This window comes from Nomascus leucogenys, chromosome 14, assembly GCF_006542625.1.
Source record: "Nomascus leucogenys isolate Asia chromosome 14, Asia_NLE_v1, whole genome shotgun sequence".
Taxonomy (NCBI): Eukaryota; Metazoa; Chordata; class Mammalia; order Primates; family Hylobatidae; genus Nomascus; species Nomascus leucogenys.
The window spans coordinates 69,623,754-69,643,542 of record NC_044394.1 but is presented as its reverse complement, the minus strand read 5'-3'; the positions used below and the strand labels follow the sequence as shown (position 1 = coordinate 69,643,542).

The window sequence follows — 19,789 nt, the reverse complement described above, 5'->3', positions numbered from 1 at the left end:
TGTAGCCTTTTCACTGCTATGGAGGAAGACTTGGAGGCTCCAGACAGCAGAGGCTGAGCACAGGGAGAAGCCATATCTTGGTGACATGATTTGCACCCATGGATAAACTTTGCCAGCAACTACTTGATCAACTTCCAGATTTTTCATTTACATGAACCAAAAATCCTGCCCCTGCTTTTCTCTTTGAGACAGAGTCTCACTATGTTGCCCAGGCTGACCTCGAATTCCTGGGCTCAAGCGAAAATTCCCTTTCCTATAGGTCAGTTTGCATCGAGTTCTCTCTGCTTTGTAACATAAAAATGCCTGACACACTTACTTTTGCAATCAGAATTTAACTAATTAACACAAAAACAATAAATACATTCCCCAAGGTCAAATCTTCTCTTACCAACTTTAAGAAAGGCTGCAAGTTATTTTTAGTTCTTCCTTTGCCCTCAGATATTTCTGGCTTTTGAATAAAATATGAAAGTGCCATGTTGAGCGACTTCTCACATTAAGCTTGTCCTGAATGGGGTTAATATATCAGGACTACTTGAATTCAGAAAATATTTTTGAGCCCCCACTATGGACAAAGCCCCATCAAGGGTGTGTTGAGAGCCAAAGATATAATTAGATGCAATTTCTGCTCCAGGGGTCAATGAGGAACAAACCTGCCTCCAAGAACAGCACCCACTTAGGAGGGAAGCTCCTGGAAGCTGAGCCCATTATCCGGTTGGTTTACTGCTGTATCTCCAGTGCCTAGATTAGTGCCTGGCACATTGCCAAGTATGTATTTTTATAATTGAATAAAAATAATAGAAATGAATAAATGAATGGAACCATTATTTCTTCACGTTATACCAATGTAGACTTAAAAATGGAGTCAAGGCCAGAGTCAAACAACTTGAACTTCAAAAGGGTCCCCTTGAAGTTGTTAGTGGAACAGATTTCTTTGCTTTCTCCTTTCCTGGAACCCAGGCTCTACTTGAAGGGGCAGGGCTGGGCTGGTAGATGACAAATGCCATAAAAAGCTCAGCTCCCGGGCCGGGCACGGTGGCTCACGCCTGTAATCCCAGCTCTTTGGGAGAGCGAGATGGGCGGATCACCTGAGGTCAGGAGTTCAAGACCAGCCTGGCCAACATGGTGAAACCTAGTCTCTACTAAAAAATACAAAAATTAGCCAGGCGTGGTGATGCACGCCTATAATCCCAGCTACTCGGGAGGCTAAGGCAGGAGAATTGCTTGAACCCAGGAGGTGGAGGTTGCAGTGAGCTGAGACCACGCCATTGCACTCCAGCCTGGGCAACAAGAACAAAACATTGTCTCAAAAAAAAAAAAAAAAAAAAAGCTCAGCTCCCTTCCTCTCTTCTCATAACTGGGGCTTTGTCAGAGAGTCGAATTGGTCAGTCTGACTCTCTCATCCCTTAGGGAGCAGATTCTCCTGAGAGGCTCCCAGGCCCCCATGCTCCTTCCCAGCAGGCTACTACAGCAGGAGGACACCGGCCAGAACCAAATGTGTGTGCACCCAGGAGGGGGCATGGGAGAGGCTCAAGTTGTAGCCTCCAGGCCAAGTGAACACCCAAATCAAAGCCTGGCAGGTGCTAAGAGCTCTCCCAAAGGACAGATAGTACAATGGCAAGAGGGAGGGGATTGGGTTCCAGGTCTGGGGAAACTGGGAGACCTCCTTGGAGGATGTGAAATTTAACCTGCACAAAAAGGATGCAAAGTACTAACTAACTTCCTTTCTTCCTTCCCTCCCTCTTTTCTTTCTTCTTTCTTTCTGTCTTCCTTCCTTCTGCCTTTGATTGAGATTATTTGGGCTGCACATAACAGAATATCCAAGTAGAAATTATAAAAACAGAACAATAAGGGCTTGGGATTGATTAAATCAGCATCTTGGCCGTGTCAAGGCTCTGAGCTCCTTCTCAGTACTTCTTCTGTCTCCCCATTCTTGGGGCAAGATGGCTGCCATGGTTTCGACATCCTAGCCTTGCATGGGAATGTCCAAAAGAAGAAAGAGGCACTTCTCCTCATCTGTCTGCTTTAACCAGGATGAAAACATTCCCTGGAAGGATCCCCCATCATGCTGTCCCCAGCCAACTTGCGTCAGTCTGGTTGACCAGAACCCAAACACATGCTTATCCTAAGTAATTACCGGCAAAGGGAGATGGTGTGGCCAGATCATGGTGCATCCCCAGGGTGAGGCCACAGAATCAGCTCTCTGAACTAGAACAAAACTTGGGTTCCATTAACAAGGAAGAAAGAGGGAATGGCAGATGGTTGATTAGGCAGCCACTGTGTTCCCAGCACCATGCTGGGGCCTGAATCAGCCATGAACAGACAAGCACATTTCCTTCCTGCAGGGAGTGTCCAGTTAGGGACAGAGGGAAAGGACATTCTTGGCAGGGAGGATGAGCAGATGAGCTTTCGTCAGGGCCCTGGGGGAACGGACATCTGACAGATGGTGAAAGAGGACAGCCCTGATGCAGGAGCCAAATGTCACCCATCTTGGACACTTACTCAAAGAATATTTCTGCACTGAGATTCAACACTCAGATCTTCCCCAAGGCCTCTACTGCAATCACACTTTTTGGTCATAGACCTCACGCACAACAAGAGTGACTCGAACTGTGCCTGCCCCAAACCGAACACGTCCAATGTTCAATTTGGATTTGGAAAACAGAGCCTCACATCTTGGTGTGGGGAAGGGGAAACACGGATGGGCTGCAAATACGGTGGGCAGCTGCATGCATTTCCTAGGGCTGCTGGAACAAAGCACCACAAGCTGGGTGGCTTCAAGCAACAGAAATGTGTTCTCTAACGACTATGGAGGCCAGAAGTCTGAAATCCGGGCGTGCACCCTCCAAAGGCTGTAGGGAAGAACCCTTCGCTGCCTCTTCTTGGCTTCTGGCGGTTGCTGCAATCCCTAGTGTTCCTGGGCTTGCAGCTGCGCCACTCCAATCTCTGCCTCCATGGTCCCATGGCACTCCCTCTGTGCCCCAATCTCCCTTTCTTATAAGGACACCAGTCACTGGATTAGGGCCCACCCTAATGACCACATCTTAAATTGATGACATCTGCAAAGGCTCTATTTCAAATAAGGTCAGAGTCACAGACACCAGGATTTAGGACATCAACATCTTTTAGGGGCACAATCCAGCCCACAACAGCAGCATAAAGAAAAGGGAATTCGAGGAAGGTCAATGTCAACATTGCCAGTTCCTCCCACCGGCTGTTCTTAATAGAATCCAGCTGAGCCTGGGGAGACAGAGGGAGGAAAAGAGATGATCCCAGTCCCGAGATGTTCAGGGCCAAAGATATTCGGGCTGCTCAGACACAGACCAGGGAGCAGAAGATGTGGGTTTGGCTGTCACTCTCTACCAAGCTCCCCAACACTCTGAACGTCTATTTGTGGTGCAGAGTGGTGAACGCTCCCTGCACCAGCCCCATGCTCTCTCTTTTCCTAAGCCTTTGCGTGAACTATTTATCTGCCCGGAAATCCTCCTCAATCAATCCCGCCCCACCCTTTGACCAGGCCAATTTCTGTGCCTCCCCAAGTCTCCCCGTAGCTGCCCCATCTCCCCCAGCATCTCCTCTCCCTCTCCAGGCCTGGGTAGTATTCCACTCTGATTACTGGTCTGTGCCCTCATCCATAGATATTAAGTCCACCAGGGCAGTGACCATTGTCATCCCAACTCCTAGCTCATTAACCATTTTTTGGTCAGACGAATGAATTGTGAAAGGTCTTTATAAACTGTAAGTTTCATTGCCAAGGGCCCTACCTCCCTACCCCTTCCCACAGAGAAATCCCTTCTTTTGAAAGAAAGTAAGACATAAGATAGAGCCATGCTAGGAAAGGCTGCTACCATGAGGCCTCCTGAGGTGCACTGGCCTTGCATTTCTCATGGGTTGGTTCTACCCCAGAAACAGAAACTACACTCAAATAAATTCAACTACAAAGAGTGGGGATAGGAGAGGGGAGGAAAGTCATCGGTCCTTAGGCTCAGGCCCCAAGCAGTGTCAGATGAATGCAGCCCAAAATACAACAAAAGGAACTAAAATGAATTCTGCTCTTCCGTGCATCTCTGCAAGGACATAAAAGAGATTTTAATATCAACTGTCCCATTTGGCTGATCTCTTTTTTTCCAGCCCCAGGTGTCTCAAGTCCCACACTTGGGAGTCACATTTTCCACAGTCAAGAAGAAAAACAAGACTCTTCTCCACCCGCAGCCTGGCTTGTTTCTCTCTCTTCCCCTTTCTTTTTCAATTGTGATGAAATATACAAATATAGATAACATAATACTGTCTCAACCATTTTTAAGTTTACAGCTCGGGGACATCAAGCACACCCACATTATGCAACCAAAACCATCGTTCATCTCCAGAACTTTTCATCATCCCAAGTAGAAACTTTGTTTCCATTAACCAGTACCTCCCCATTCCCTCTTCCCCAGCCCCTGGTAACCTCTGACCTACTTTCTGTCCCTAAGAGTTTGACTACTCTGCATACTTCCTATAAATGGAATCACACAATATTTGTCCTTTTGTGACTGGATTATTTCACTGAGCATCATGTTTTCAAGATTCATCCGTGTTGTAGCATGTATCCAAATTTCTTTCCTTTTTTTTCCTCCCCCCACCCACCCCCAGACGGAGTATGGCTCTGTTGCCCAGGCTAGAATGCAGTGGTGCAATCTCAGTTCACTGCAACATCCGCCTCCTGGGTTCAAGCGATTCTCCAGCCTCAGCCTCCCAGGTAGCTGGGATTACAGGCATGCACTATCAGGCCCGGCTAATTTTTGTATTTTTAGTAGAGACGGGATTTCACCATGTTGGTAAGGCTGGTCTCGAACTCCTGACCTCGTGATCTGCTCACCTTGGCCTCCCAAAGTCCTGGGATTACAGGCATGAGCCACTGCGCCCGGCTGAATTTCCTTCCTAAAAAGGCTCAATAATATTCCTTTGAGTGTGTACATTTTGTTTACCCATTCATCCGTGGATGAAAACTTCAGTTGTTTCTACCTTTTGGCTATTATGAATAACGCTGCGATGAAAACTGACATACAAATATCTGTTCCAGTACCTGTCTTCCATTCTCTTGAATACGTATGTAGGAGGGGAATTGCTGGGTCTGAAGGTAATTCAATATTCAAACTTTTCAGAAACTGTTTTGTAGAAACTATTTTCCACACAGGTTTCCACGGTGACTGCACCATTTCACATTCTCAGCAGCACCTAGGGTTCCAATTTCTCCACATCCTCTCAACACGTATTATTTTCTGTTTTTTTGTTTTTTGTTTTTTTTTTTTTGAGACGGAGTCGTGCTCTGTCGCCCAGGCTAGAGTGCAGTGGCGCGATCTCGGCTCACTGCAAGCTCCGCCTCCCAGGTTCATGCCATTCTCCTGCCTCAGCCTCTCAGAGTAGCTGGGACTACAGGCGCCCGCCACCACGCCCAGCTAATTTTTTTGTATTTTTTTAGTAGAGATGGGGTTTCACCGTGGTCTCGATCTCCTGACCTCGTGATCCGCCCGCCTCAGCCTCCCAAAGTGCTGGGATTACAACCGTGAGCCATCGCGCCCGGCTATTTTCTGTTTTTTCATAATAGCCGTCCTAGAGGGTGTGAGGTATGGTTTTGATTTGCTCCATTTTGTATTAAGTGGCCAAGGACCCCCTTGGCAATGCACCATTAACTTGACTTTGACTCTTCACCCCACAACCAGCGGACTTGGCTCTCATCTCCCGATTTAAAAATCCAGTTGGTTCAGCCAAGCATGCAGATGGACTCTTTTGGGGTCTGGTGTGTCTACCTCTGGTCCAATCGGCTCTGGCCAGGGGGATGAATGGAGATGGTCCATGAGGCTTCCCTTTCCAGGGATGTGGTGCGTGGCTTTCTAGACAGGATTACTGGGGCAGGCAAGGGCAGACTTGCGTGGTGTAGACCCATGGACACAATGCTAGGCGGGACATGTGTCTTCTATATTTTGATGACAAGGAACTGGCTCTCAGAAACATGAGTTTGTCCACACACCAAGAGGGGAGGCATCTCCTGTGAATAAACTCAAGTTACTCAAGTTCTCTGTCCCCAGAGTAGCTATCAGAATGTTCTTTTTTTTTTTTTTTTTTTTTTTTTCAGAATGTTTCTTTATTCATTTCCAATGAGAAGCAGGTGAGCCAGGAGAAGAACTGTCAGTAGAGGCAGATCCATGCAGGTTCCCCCTGCAGCCACGCTTCACAGGAAGCCGGATTTTAATCAGAGACTGTGGTGAGGATGGCATCAAAGCAAGGGGTGCCAGGAGACTGCCCATCCCAGGGACCAGGAGCCAGGACACCCTCAGCTCAGTCAACAGCTGGCTTTTTGTGTCTCCTTTATTGGTGCTCTTGGATGGCAGCTCTTGACAGTCAGATACCAATCCCTCTTTGAGGTTCTGATAAAAGCCACGGACCCACTACCTAGAAAACCCCACATAAGCACCTGGTTTTGCATTCAGCATTATGGCTTTTAGACAATGCTATGTGTCCACCAACTCCATCTCCCTTCCCTCCTGGGCATGCAGGCGCATTGCACTTCCCAGCTTTCCCTGGGGTAAGTGAGGGTGTGAGACTGAACTGAGAGGGAAGAAATGATGGACACCACTCCCAGGCCTGGTCCCTAAAACCTCCTCCACTGTCTTCCACTCTTTCTCTCTTCTCCCTGTTGGCCAGATGCAGAGGACCCAGGGGAGGACTCTAAGCCCTCCAAGCAAGCAGAAGGGGGAGTCTGAGCGCCAGAATGACGGCGCGGACCTGAGTCTCACCACCCGGGGCCAACCTGTGCTGCACTGTAACCGAGTAAGAAGGAAACATGTGGGCCAGGCGCGGTGGCTCACACCTGTAATCCCAGCAGTTTGGGAGGCCAAGGCTGGCGGATCACCTGAGATCAGCAGTTCGAGACCAACCTGGTCAACATGGTGAAACCCCATCTCTACTAGAAAAATACAAAAATTAGCTGGGCATGATCACAGGTGCCTGTACTCCCCAGCTACTCGGGAGGCTGAGGCAGGAGAATCGCTTGAACCCGGGAGGCGGAGGTTGCAGTGAGCCAAGATTGGACCACTGCACTCCAGCCTGGGCGACAGAGTGAGACTCTATCTCAAAAAAAAAAAAAAAAAAAAAAAAAAAAAAAAGAAGGAAACATCTGGCCGGGCACAGTGGCTTATGCCTGTAATCCCAGCACTTTGGGAGGCTGAGGCGGGTGGATCGCCTGAGCTCAGGAGCTCGAAACGAGCCTGGGCAATATGGCGAAACCCTGTCTCTACCAAAAATATCATAGAAAAAAATTAGCCAGACATGGTGGCATATGCCTGTGGTCCCAGCTACTCTGGAGACTTAGGCGGGAGGATCACTTGAGCCTGGGAGGCGGAGGTTGCAGTGAGCCAAGATCGCGCCACTGCACTCCAGCCTGAGCGCCAGAGTGAGACCCCATGTCAAAAAAACAAAAAAAAAGAAAAAATAAATTTGCATGAAGCCCATAGACTGGAGGGCTCTCTGTTATGGTAGTGGGACCACCCTGACCCATACGCCCTGGAGGCAGCCAGCCACAAATCCCCACTCTCTTTCGCTGCCTGTCCTGATTGTATCCAAACAAGATACCACTTGCTCATTTGTTTAACACATACTGAATAACAAGCACGTTTCAGTTCCACCTTCCTGAGGTTCTACCAAGGTCACTCAGTTCCCAATCTTTGGTTACCCATTTTTACACAGTCTTGGTGGACTCCCGTGATAGCAGCTGTGTTTGTTGTACTGACAAGGGCTTGAGGCCAACAGAAACTACATAAATCCTTGGGTAACCTTGAGTGTGTCATTAGCCACCTTGTATCCAATTCTTTTTTTTTTTTTTTTTTTTTGAGACAGAGTGTTACCTGGCCAACATGGTGCCAGGAGACTGCCCATCCCAGGGACCAGGGGCCAGGACACCCTCAGCTCAGTCACATGTTTAATGGCCTCACACTCCCATTCTGGAGTGCAGTGGTGCAATCATGGCTCACTGCAGCTGCAACCTGGTGGGCTCAAGCGATCCTCCTGCCTCAGCTTTCTGAGTAGCTGGGACCAGAGACATGCACCACCACACAAGGCTAATTTTTTAATTTTTTTGTAGTGATGGAGTCTCACTATATTGGCCAGGTTGGTCTCGAATTCCTGGGCTCAAAGGATCCTCTCTCCTCAGCCTCCCAAAGTGCTAGGATTACAGGAGTGAGCCACCACGCCCAACCCCATCTCTTTTCATCATGGTACTAATTCCTGCCCTGTCCACCCACAAGAGCACTGTAGTGCTTCCTGAGTATAGAGGCCTGTGAGCCTCCACTAGGGAGAGGGCTCCTGCAGAGATCAGATAAATTGATAACAATGGCTGGGGTGGTGGCAATGTGCTAATGCTCTCTTTCTTCCACTGTCTCCCTCAGCCTGTGAGCTTTTTCTCCAGTGTGCTCTGCCAGTGGGGGCCCTGCCTGAGAGCCCCTGCAGCTACAGAGGACAGTTTCTTTCTGCTGAACCATCACAGCTATGCCCCAGCCCCTACGCTGGAGGGGTCCCCAGGGGCCATGGGCAGCACCTCCTGTATAGGGCTGTCTGGGAGCCACTCCAGGGCCACAGAAATCTTGTCTCTGACTCAGGGTATTTTATTTTCTGTTTCGTGTAAATGCTCTTCTGACTAATGCCAACCATGTGTCCATAGAACCAGAAGATTTTTCCAGGGGAAAAGGTAAGGAGGAGGTGAGAGTGTCCTGGGTCTGCCCTTCCAGGGCTTGCCCTGGGTTAAGAGCCAGGCAGGAAGCTCTCAAGAGCATTGCTCAAGAGTAGAGGGGGCCTGGGAGGCCCAGGGAGGGGATGGGAGGGGAATACCCAGGCTGCCCCCAACCAGATGCCCCCCACCCTCCTCAGCCTCCCTCCCACGGCTTGGAGAGGTGGGACCAGGTATGGAGGCTTGAGAGCCCCTGGTTGGAGGAAGCCACAAGTCCAGGAACATGGGAGTCTGGGCAGGGGGCAAAGGAAGCAGGAACAGGCCATCAGCCAGGACAGGTGGTAAGGCAGGCAGGAGTGTTCCTGCTGGGAAAAGGTGGGATCAAGCACCTGGAGGGCTCTCCAGAGCAAAGACAAACACTGAGGTCGCTGCCACTCCTACAGAGCCCCCATGCCCCACCCAGCTATAAGGGGCCATGCCCCAAGCAGGGTACACAGGCTGCAGAGGTGCCATGGCCAACTCATACCTGCTGCAGTGGCTGCTGCTGCTGCTGCCCATGCTCTGTGGCCCAGGCACTGGTGAGTCTCCCCCAGCCTCCCCTCTCCTAGGCAGCTCCACCACTCACTGAGCACTGCTTTGTGCTAGGCATTATCCCAAGTCTGTCCTCATTTTAAAGACAAGGCAGCTGGGGCTCAGAGAGGGTTCAGAGCTTATCCAAGGTCACACAGCTGGTGGGTCCAGGAGCAGGTGGAACCCAGAGCTGTCTGATGCCCACATGTTTAATGGCCTTGCACTCCCAGCAAAATTGGGTCTAGAGATTGGGTGAAATCAGGATGCCAGGTGTGTAGCCTGGATCCTGATTAAGGTTGCTCTGGCCCCAAACCACAGCTGCCTGGACCACCTCATCCTTGGCCTGTGCCCAGGGCCCTGAGTTCTGGTGCCAAAGCCTGGAGCAAGCATTGCAGTGCAGAGCCCTAGGGCACTGCCTACAGGAAGTCTGGGGACATGTGGGAGCCGTGAGTACCACCACCAAGGATGCACGGAAACTGGGGGTCTGAAATGAAGGGTGCTGGGTGGGCTCTGGATGGCCAAGAGGAAGGTGGAGCCCCCATAGGGGATGGATGAGATGGAATGGGATGAGATGAAATGAGATAGGATGAAATGGAATGGGATGGATGAGATGGGATATGATGACATAGAACAGATGGAGTTGGATGAATGGGATGAGATGGGATGGATGGGAGGGAAGGGATAGGATAGGATGACATAGAATAAAGATGGATGGGATGGGATGACACAGAATAAAGATGGATGGATTGGGATGGATGAATAGAAGAGATGGATGGGATGGGATGGATAAAATGATATGGATGAGATGGGACAAGATGGGCTGGTGGGCAGCTGCTTGTGCCTTGGAGTGCTCTGTTGGCTTCTGCCTGAGAGAACCTCCCCATTGGAGCTGGAAGCCTGCCCCCCACTCATGTGTCCTCCACCTTGGGGCCCCTCCCTCCCCAGGATGACCTATGCCAAGAGTGTGAGGACATCGTCCACATCCTTAACAAGATGGCCAAGGAGGCCATTTTCCAGGTAATGAGGCCCAGATCCTGGATGAAGGTTGGGGCCCAAGAGATGAGGGACAGAGCAGGAAAGAACTGAGCCCCCTAAAGGGGCCATTTCCAGGCTGAGGAGGCCTGGGTTCCTGGGAACTCCCAGCTCCTCCTGGCTGGGAGCAGGTCCTGGCCCTGAGCTCAACAGCACAGCCAGAGATGGTCTTCCCTGGGGGGAAGGGCCCCTACATGTGCCCAACTACTTAACTCCTTGGCACTCTTGAACTCCAGCGCCCTGGGGGATTAGGGGTCGGTCTGCCCTGGTGGGGCCTTGTGTCCAGGGACTTGGGCGGAGTAGACCTCAGAGAGGCCCAGCTGACAGCCCCCTCCGGCCTCCCAGGACACGATGCGGAAGTTCCTGGAGCAGGAGTGCAACATCCTCCCCTTGAAGCTGCTCATGCCCCAGTGCAACCAAGTGCTCGACGACTACTTCCCTCTGGTCATCGACTACTTCCAGAACCAGATTGTGAGGGCTGCAAGCTCACCTCCTGCTGCCTCCCCACGCAGGCCCCTGTGCCCACCCATGGGGAGTTACATACACAGCACCCCAGCCAGCCAGACACACACACACACACAGGACCCCAGCCGGCCGGACACAAACACACACAGCACCCCATCCAGACACACACAGCACCCCAGCCAGCCAGACACACACACACACAGGACCCCATCCAGACACATATACACACACAGCACCCCAGCCAGCCACACACACACACAGGACCCCAGCTGGCCGGACACAAACACACACAGCACCCCAGCTGGCCAGACACACACACACACACAGCACCCTAGCCGGCCGGACACACACACACACAGCACCCCAGCCAGACACATATACACACACAGCACCCAGCCAGCCAGACACACACACACACAGGACCCCATCCAGACATATATACACACACAGCACCCCAGCCAGCCAGACACACACACACACAGGACCCCATCCAGACACATATACACACACAGCACCCCAGCCAGCCACACACACACACAGGACCCCAGCTGCCCGGACACAAACACACACAGCACCCCAGCCGGCCAGACACACACACACACAGCACCCTAGCCGGCCAGACACACACACACACAGCACCCCATCCAGACACATATACACACACAGCACCCCAGCCAGCCGGCCAGACACACACACACACAGGACCCCAGCCGGCTGGACACAAACACACACAGCACCCCAGCCAGCTAGACACACACACACACACACACACACACACACACACACACACAGCACCCCAGCTGGCCACACACACACACACACACCCTGCCCACAAAGGGCCCAGGAAACTAAGTGCCCTTCAGCCATGCGCCTGACCACAGGCCCCCAGGTTCAGGTGCACACTGTGGGCCTGCATGCTCATGCATCCTTACACCCTCACTCTCACACACATGCTTCCACACTTATTCATTCTCACATATATGCTCATGCTCATTCACACACAATCCCAGCCACCTGCTCTAAAGTCCCCACACAGCCCCATCTTTGCCTTTCGTCCCCCCACATAGAGTTCTAAACCACAGCACCCCTACTAGGCCTGCTTCCTCTCATTCCAGTGGTCCCTGAGCCCTTGGGCCAGCCTGAATAGGGGTGGGCTTCCCTCCCAGACCCTAACACTCCCACGCTGTGCTGTGCCCCAGGACTCAAAGGGCATCTGTATGCACCTGGGCCTGTGCAAATCCCGGCAGCCAGAGCCAGAGCAGGAGCCAGGGATGTCAGACCCCCTGCCCGAACCTCTGCAGGACCCTCTGCCGGACAAGCTCATCCTCCCCATGCTGCCCGGGGCCCTCCAGGCGAGGCCTGGGCCTCACACACAGGTGAGGGAGGCCCCTACAGCCAGTTAAGCGGAGATCCGGAGGGCTAGAGCCACCTCCGAAGCCCATGGGCACTGGGCCCTGGGAGAGGCAGAGCCGGGAAGGTGATGGGAAGCTCCAGGCAGGGCCTAAGGGAGGAGGGAGAGAAAGGGAGGAAGAGGGAGAGAAAGGGAGGAAAGAGAAAGGGAGGAAGAGGGAGGGGAGGAGAGCCTGGAGGACTCTTCTCCCAGCACCCAGCCTGGCCTCCACCTGATTCTTTCCCCAGGATCTCTCCGAGCAGCAATTCCCCATTCCTCTCCCCTATTGCTGGCTCTGCAGGGCTCTGATCAAGCGGATCCAAGCCATGATTCCCAAGGTGAGGCATCCAGGGCCTCACAGAGCCCAGGAGCACACACACACCTATAGCTCCCCTGCAGCTCCCACCTCTCTCCCAACTCACACTCCCGTCAGGACCCAGCTGGCTGCCAGAAGTTAGGAGGGGAGAGAGCCACTTGTGCATTGCCCCCACCCGGGGGACCCTGGGGCTCAGGCTCAGGCCTGGTAGGCACCAGACCTACAGTTCATGCAACAAACATTAAGCCCCCACTGTATGGAGGTGCCACGCCAGGTGCCAAAGTACAAAAACTGACAAGACGTAGTTTTGTCCTCCAGCAGCTGACCATCTGATGGAGGATCCCAGACCTTTCTGTAGAAAGGTTGCTTTGATCTTTCAAGAGGGGAATTTCCAGATTCCCCATCCCTGCCTGAGTCCAACTTGGAGTCTGCCAGACCTGCAGTGGCTGTTGTCCAATGGCCCCACCAGCCCAGGGCTACCTTGCCCAAATTGGGGTCAAAGTGAGGAAAGGCCCTGCCCCCTCAGCCTTTCCCAAATAGGATTGTGTGGGCCACTGGGGGCTCAAGGCAGCAGGTGAGGTTCCTGCTAAGGCAGGCGGTTCACTTGAGCCCAGGAGTTCAAGACCAGCTTGGGCAACATGGCGAAACCCGGTCTCTACTAAGAATACAAAAATTAGCCAGATGTGATGGGTGCCTGTAGTCCCAGCTACTCAGGAGGCTGAGGCAGGAGAATCACTTTAACCCAGGAGGCGGAGGTCGTAGTGAGCCGAGATCGCGCCACTGCACTCTAGCCTGGGCGACAGAGCAAGTCTGTGTCTCAAAAAAAAGAAAGAAGGAAAGATCACTGCAGAGATCGCAGTGAGAGGTGATGGGACAGGGACGGAGCTGAGGGCTGGCCTGGGGATGCATTTGGGAGGTGGGCCCACTGCACTTGGGCATGGATGGGCCTGGAGCGTGAGGACCAGGGAGGACTCCAAAGTGACTTTTACACACTGGCCAGAGCAACCAGCCCTCTGTAATGCCAGCAGCTGAGATGGGGAGACTAAAGAAGAAAACAGGTTTGAGCAGAAAAACAAGAGAGCTCCCTCCTGGCCATGCTGAGTTCAAGATGCCTGTGTGAAGTGCAGGAGAGGACAGTCAGGCAAGCAGCTGAATCCCAAGCACTGGGGGAAGGTCAGGTCCAGCATATCAGTCTGAGAGTCACTAGCTGTGGGCCAGAGCCTTTGGGGCCAGACGTAGGTCTGAAGCTGGCTCCTATACTCAGTGACCCTGTGTGAGTCCCCTGGATCCCCTGGACTCTCTGGTCCCCAGTGTCCTTATTTGTGAATAGCCTTGCCCTCCCTTCTAGAAGAGAATGAGGGAATGTGTAGGAAGTGCCCAGCTGGGTGCTGGGCAGAGAGTGGAGGCTTGCCAAGTGAAGGCCCCATGCTGGCCTCTCTCCGCCCCCACCCCAGGGTGTGCTAGCTGTGGCAGTGGCCCAGGTGTGCCGCGTGGTACCTCTGGTGGCGGGTGGCATCTGCCAGTGCCTGGCTGAACGCTACTCCGTCATCCTGCTTGACATGCTGCTGGGCCGCATGCTGCCCCAGCTGGTCTGCGGCCTCGTCCTCCGGTGCTCCATAGATGACAGCGCTGGCCCAGGTGAGCCCACTGCCCCCTCCTTAGCCCAATGCCTGCTCTCCTCCTCCCCCTACCCTGCCCCTGCATGACCTTCTCCCTCTCTGGTCCCGCTGCAATGCACCAAGGAGGACAGAAACCAAACACCTCTGCAGGGTGGCCTTGCCTGTTTTCCCCCTAATGCTCGCATCTCTGGGGTCACTGACAGGAGAATGGCTGCCGCAAGACTCTGAGTGCCGCCTCTGCATGTCCGTGACCACCCAGGCAGGGAACAGCAGTGAGCAGGCCATACCACAGGCAATGCTCCAGGCCTGTGTCGGCTCCTGGCTGGACAGGGAAAAGGTACGGGACGGGCACATGGGGACTCGTGGTCAGGGCCTGTTCAAGGCAGAAGGCTGAGCCCAGGAAAGGCTTTGCAGCCAGAGACACCTAGGATGGGCCAGAATGGAGCATAGACAGGCAGACAGGATGTGGGGCAGACAATGGTGGGACTGTAAATTAGGGCAGAGCCTGCTAAGGGTTAGGAGTCGCCTCTGGACAAAGGGCTGTGGGCTCCAGAGGACCAGCAGGCCCCCCTCACGGGCTGAGTGAGCACCGGGCAAGCAGCCTTCAGAGGCCTGGTTATCTACCAGGAGATGAGTAATGCCAGGGCCAGTTCAAGCCAGGAAAAGGACTAGCCTTCTCTCCAGGTTCCTGATCCCATTACTGCCCCCACACTCCTCAAGGTGTGACTTGCTCAGGACAAACCCATCGGCAAAAGGAGAGGGCTGGGCTTGAAGGTCCTAGGGCCCTTGCCAATACTGTCAATGACAGGAAATCCAAACCCCTTTTTTTTGAGACGGAGTTTTGCTCTTGTTGCCCAGGCTGGAGTGCAATGGCGCAATCTTGGCTCACTGCAACCTCTGCCTCTGGGTTCAAGCGATTCTCCTGCCTCAGCCTCTCAAGTAGCTGGGATTACAGGCATGTGCTACCAGGCCCGGCTAATTTTTGTATTTTTAGTAGAGAAAAGGTTTCGCCATATTGGTCATATTGGTCAGGCTGGTCTGGAATTCCTGACCTGAAGTGATCTGCCCGCCTTGGCCTCCCAAAGTGCTGGGATTGCAGGCATGAGCCACTGCACCCGGACAGGAAATTCCCCTCTTAAAGCGAGATCCTGTCCTGAGGAAAGACAGCTTCCCGGGAGGCAGCTGTCCACACTGTGCTCCCTGCTCAGCAACTCTCAAGCCTCCCCACTGCCCATCACATCTGGTCTCAAGGACCAGATGAACATTAAGGTTCCTTCTAGAACTGAAATGGAGGTGGAGGGAGGGGAGGGTGGTGGCTGAGATTCCACCCCTCTGCCTGAGTCCTCCATCTCCAGCGTCGCCTACTTTTCTGATGGAAGTCCTCCATTTCAGCTGGCTCCGGTTTGTTAAGGGTTTTAACTGCAGCCAGAGCTGTTCCATGAGGGCTGATGGAGGAGTCAGGAGGGAGCCCTAGAATGATCCAGAGAAGTGGAGAGGACAGGACCACACGACAGGAGAGTCCTGCAAAGGCCCGGGTCCCCTCCACAGCTATGTGTCTCCTTCCTCAGTGCAAGCAATTTGTGGAGCAGCACACGCCCCAGCTGCTGACCCTGGTGCCCAGGGGCTGGGATGCCCACACCACCTGCCAGGTACACCCACCCCTCCCAGTTGGTCCTAGGACTTCCCTCGGCTCCCAGAGCCCCCACCCTTTGGGCCCGGGACCCTCAGAGGCCTCATTCCCCTGAGTCCAAGGTGGTCCCACATGCACGGGCCAGGGACTGGGAGGCACCCCTCACTGTTTCCATGTAGAAAATCATGACAGCATGGAAAAGGGGGATGGGAAAGGAGGGACGGCCTGAGGAGTGCCACTGGATGTCCATTATGGGATGGGGCTGTGTTCCCTGGCCAGTGTGTGCTGGTGGGGTGGGGTACAAAGTGAGTGTTCTGGAGTGAAAATCTCACCTCCTCAGGCTCTAAACCCTAAGGCCTGTGGCTCAGGGAGTGGCCCGAGGGGTCTACGGAGTCACACTGGGAGCACTCGCTAGGCGGGAGGTGGAGTGAGTGCTGTTCTTTCCCGTAAGAGCTGGGTGTGGGGAGCTGAAGGGGCCCAGGCCTCAGCCCTGGTGCTGTCCCTGTGACAGGCCCTCGGGGTGTGTGGGACCATGTCCAGCCCTCTCCAGTGTATCCACAGCCCCGACCTTTGATGAGAACTCAGCTGTCCAGGTGAGTCCAGGCCCCCAGTTGCGGGGAGGGAAGGGGGCAGGTCCTGACCATCAAGGCATGGGAGGCCCTTCTGCTCCCCAAACAGGAAGAGGCGGCCACTCCTGCCGGCTGCTCCATCCTTCCTCTCACCACACAGCTGGAGGCTCCTGAGGGCTTCTGGCCAGCCATCAGGAAAACGCCCTTTCCAGACCCCGAGCACTGCCGCGCCCAGAACCCCAGTCACCGAGTGCCCAACCCCGAGCTCCCCACCCACCCCCGGCCCTGCCCTATCCCAGGCCTCCCCCTGAGCTTGCCCCAGGGACTCTCTGGCCCTCAAGGTTCAGTGTATTCTGACCAAGGCCAAGCTTTCCTGGGGCTCAGGGGAAATCACACCTTGCTACCCGAAGCTGTGTCCCCTCAGATGCCAGGAAGGCCGTGATCATCTGACTCCACCCTCCTGAGACACATTCTCTCCCTGACTGTCCTGTTCTAAGTCAGTGGAGCACGTTAGGATGGAGGGGTGGAGGCGAGGCCAGATGCAGCCTCTGTGAACAGGTGCCTGGGGGCTGGGAAATGACCCTGAGAGGGCAGGACACAGCCACCGTGGGCTTAAGGTGACCTTGAGAGCAAGCTTGGCACACTTTACAATTCTGTTCAGAGCCAGCCCCTAACATGGTGGTCATTTCATTTGTTCCCTCATTTTAAAAAATGTAAGGCCAGGCATGGTGGCTCACGCCGGTAATCCCAGCACTTTGGGAGGCCGAGGCAGGTGGATCACCTGAGGTCAGGAGTTCGAGACTAGCCTGGCCAACATGGCGAAACCCCGTCTCTACTAAAAATATTTTTAAAAATTAGCTGAGCATGGTGGCGGGCACCTGTAATCCTAGCTACTCAGGACGCTTAGGCAGGAGAATCACTTGAACCTGGGAGGCGGAGGTTGCGGTGTGCCGAGATCGCGCCACTGCACTCTAGCCTAGGCAAGAGAGCACAACTCCGTCTCAGGAAAAAAAAAAAAAAGGTATTTCTTTGCCGGGCACAGTGGCTCACACCTGTAATCCCAGCACTTTGGGAGACCAAGGCGAGTGGATCACTTGAGGTCAGGAGTTCAAGACCAGCCTTACCAACATGATGAAACCCCGTATCTACTAAAAAAAAAAAAAAAATTAGCCAGATGTGGTGGCACACACCTGTAATCCCAGCTACTTGGGAGGCTGAGGAGGAGAATTGCTTGAACCTGGGAGGCGGAGATTGCAGCGAGCCAAGATTGCACCACTGCACTCCAGCCTGGGTGACAGAGCGAGACTCCGTCTCAAAAAAAAAAAAAAACAAATGTAGCGAGTGCCTGTGGCCAGGCCACAGCCTAGGGTAAGAGCTATGGCTGAGCCCTGCCCTCCTGGAGCTCACAGCCAAGTCCACTTCTTCCATCTGAGGCGGGGAAGCCAGCCCTGTTCCTGAAACCCTGAATCACAAGCCCCTGTGGGAGGCAGTGGGGAGGGGAGGTCCTCCCCCACTCAGACCTGACCCACAGGGACCAGTTTAATGTGTCCTTGCCCCACTGATGACAGCTGGGGACCTGGGGGTGGGGAGTCACCCAGGACCCGGGCAGTCGCCTTTCCCCAGCTCCCAGGGCTCCTGGCCTTCCCTACTGAAACAGCAAGACCAGTGGGTTGGCGTGGGAGGCCTGGGCTTCAAACCCAACTCTGCTATCACCTGGCTGTGGGTCCCCAGGCAGGACATACACACAGTCCCTCTCTGGCCCTCATCCTCCTCAGCTGCAAAGGAAAAGCCAAGTGAGACAGGCTCTGGGACCATGGTGACCAGGCTCTTCCCCCTGCTCCCTGGCCCTCGCCAGCTGCCACGCTGAAAAGAAGCCTCAGATCCCACACTGCCCTCCTTGCCGCCCTTCCTCGGGAGTCACTTCCACTGGTGGACCACAGGCCCCCAGCCCTGTGTCGGCCTTGTCTGTCTCAGCTCAACCACAGTCTGATGCCAGAGCCCACTTCCATCCTCTCTGGTGTGAGGCACAGCAAGGGCAGCGTCTGGAGGAGCTCTGCAGCCTCCACGCCTACCACGGCCTCCCAGGGCTGGGCTCAGGAGAAACCAGCCACTGCTCCACAGGACAGGGGGTAGAAGCTGAGCCCCGCCTCACACCCACCCCAAAGATTGGCTTTTACAGCTATATGCAATTCAAAATTCAGAAGAATAAAAAATGGGAACATATAGAACTCTAAAAGATAGACATCAGAAATTGTTAAGTTAAGCTTTTTCAAAAAATCACCAACTCCCCAGCGTGGTCGAGGGTGGACATTGCACGCTCTGGCATGATGGGATGGCGACCGGGCAAGCGTTCTTCCTCGAGATGTTATGCTGCTTGAGAGCTATCACTTTGTTAAGATATAAAAAGGGGTTTCTTTTTGTCTTCCTGTAAGGTGGACTTCCCGCTTTTGATTGAAAGTCCTAGGGTGATTCTATTTCTGCTGTGATTTATCTGCTGAAAGCCCAGCTGGGGTTGTGCAAGCTAGGGACCCATTCCTGTGTAATATAATGCCTGCACCAATGCTAATAAAGTCCTATTCTCTTGTATGAGAAAGAAAAAACACCGTCCTTTAAAGTGCTGCAGTATGGCCGGACGTGGTGGCTCACACCTGTAATCCCAGCACCTTAGGAGGCCGAGGCAGGAGGATCACTTGAGGTCAGGAGTTCGAGACCAGCCTCGCCAACATGGTGAAACCCCGTTTCTACTAAAAATACAAAAAATTAGCCAGGTGTGGTGGCGTATGCCTGTAATCCCAACTACTCAGAAGGCTGAGGCAGGAGAATCGCTTGAGCACAGGACTGCAGCCCAGGAGGCAGAGGTTGCAGTGAGCCGAGATCGCACCACTGCACTCCAGCCTGGGTGACAGAGCAAGACTCCATCTCAGTAAATAAATAAATAAAAAGCACTGCAGTAGCTGTGGCCTCAACCTGAAGTCAGCGGGCCCAGGCCTACCTCGCTCTCTCCCTTGGCAGAAAAGCAGACGTCCACAGCTCCTCTCCCTCACAAGCGCTCCCAGCCTGCCCTCCAGCTGCTGCTCTCCCCTCCCAGACTCTACTCACTGGGACGAGGTTAGGTCGGGAGGACACCAAAAACCTAAAAATAAACAAAAAGCCAAACAAGCCTTAGCTTTCTTAAAGACTGAAATGCCTGGAAGTGTCCCTTTATTTATAAAATAACTTTTGCCATATTGGTTATACATGTTTCTTGTAAGAAATTCAGAAACTACAGACAAAAAGACAGTGGAAATTACCCAATGTCAGGCCTCTGAGCCCAAGCTAAACCATCATATCTCCTGTGCCCTGCACATATACATCCACATGGCCTGAAGCAACTGAAGATCCACAAAAGTGAAAATAGCTAGTTCCTGCCTTAACTGATGACATTCCACCATTGTGATTTGTTCCTGCCCCACCCTAACTGATCAATTGACTTTGTGACAATACACCTTCCCCACCTTTGG

At 53.3% G+C, this 19,789-nt stretch overlaps 2 protein-coding genes across 4 annotated transcripts in view; one reads left to right on the top strand and one right to left on the bottom strand.

Moving 5' to 3' along the window:
• USP39 (ubiquitin specific peptidase 39) overlaps positions 1-19,789 on the bottom strand; it is a 91,052-nt gene that overhangs the window by 16,705 nt on the left and 54,558 nt on the right. Inside the window, exon 14 of one of the 2 annotated variants that reach the window (XM_030828147.1) lies at positions 19,339-19,422. The exons of the other annotated variant lie outside the window; for it this stretch is intronic. The gene's annotated coding sequence lies outside the window, so the exon portion shown is untranslated. Of the gene's footprint in view, positions 1-19,338; positions 19,423-19,789 lie in introns of those variants that run through there. 2 annotated transcript variants of the gene reach the window in all.
• SFTPB (surfactant protein B) lies at positions 9,174-19,656 on the top strand. 2 transcript variants are annotated; one of them, XM_030828155.1, is made up of 11 exons: positions 9,174-9,276; positions 9,587-9,714; positions 10,214-10,285; positions 10,646-10,771; positions 11,965-12,141; positions 12,404-12,493; positions 13,926-14,116; positions 14,289-14,427; positions 15,659-15,739; positions 16,232-16,313; positions 18,884-19,656. In XM_030828155.1, exons 1-10 carry the CDS (start codon positions 9,174-9,176, stop codon positions 16,292-16,294), a joined length of 1,170 nt encoding a protein of 389 aa, XP_030684015.1. In that variant the 3' UTR covers positions 16,295-16,313; positions 18,884-19,656. The 2 variants fall into 2 exon arrangements, with proteins under 2 accessions (XP_030684015.1, XP_030684016.1); XM_030828156.1 differs by lacking the exons at positions 15,659-15,739; positions 16,232-16,313 and having other exon boundaries at positions 9,210-9,276; positions 18,880-18,957.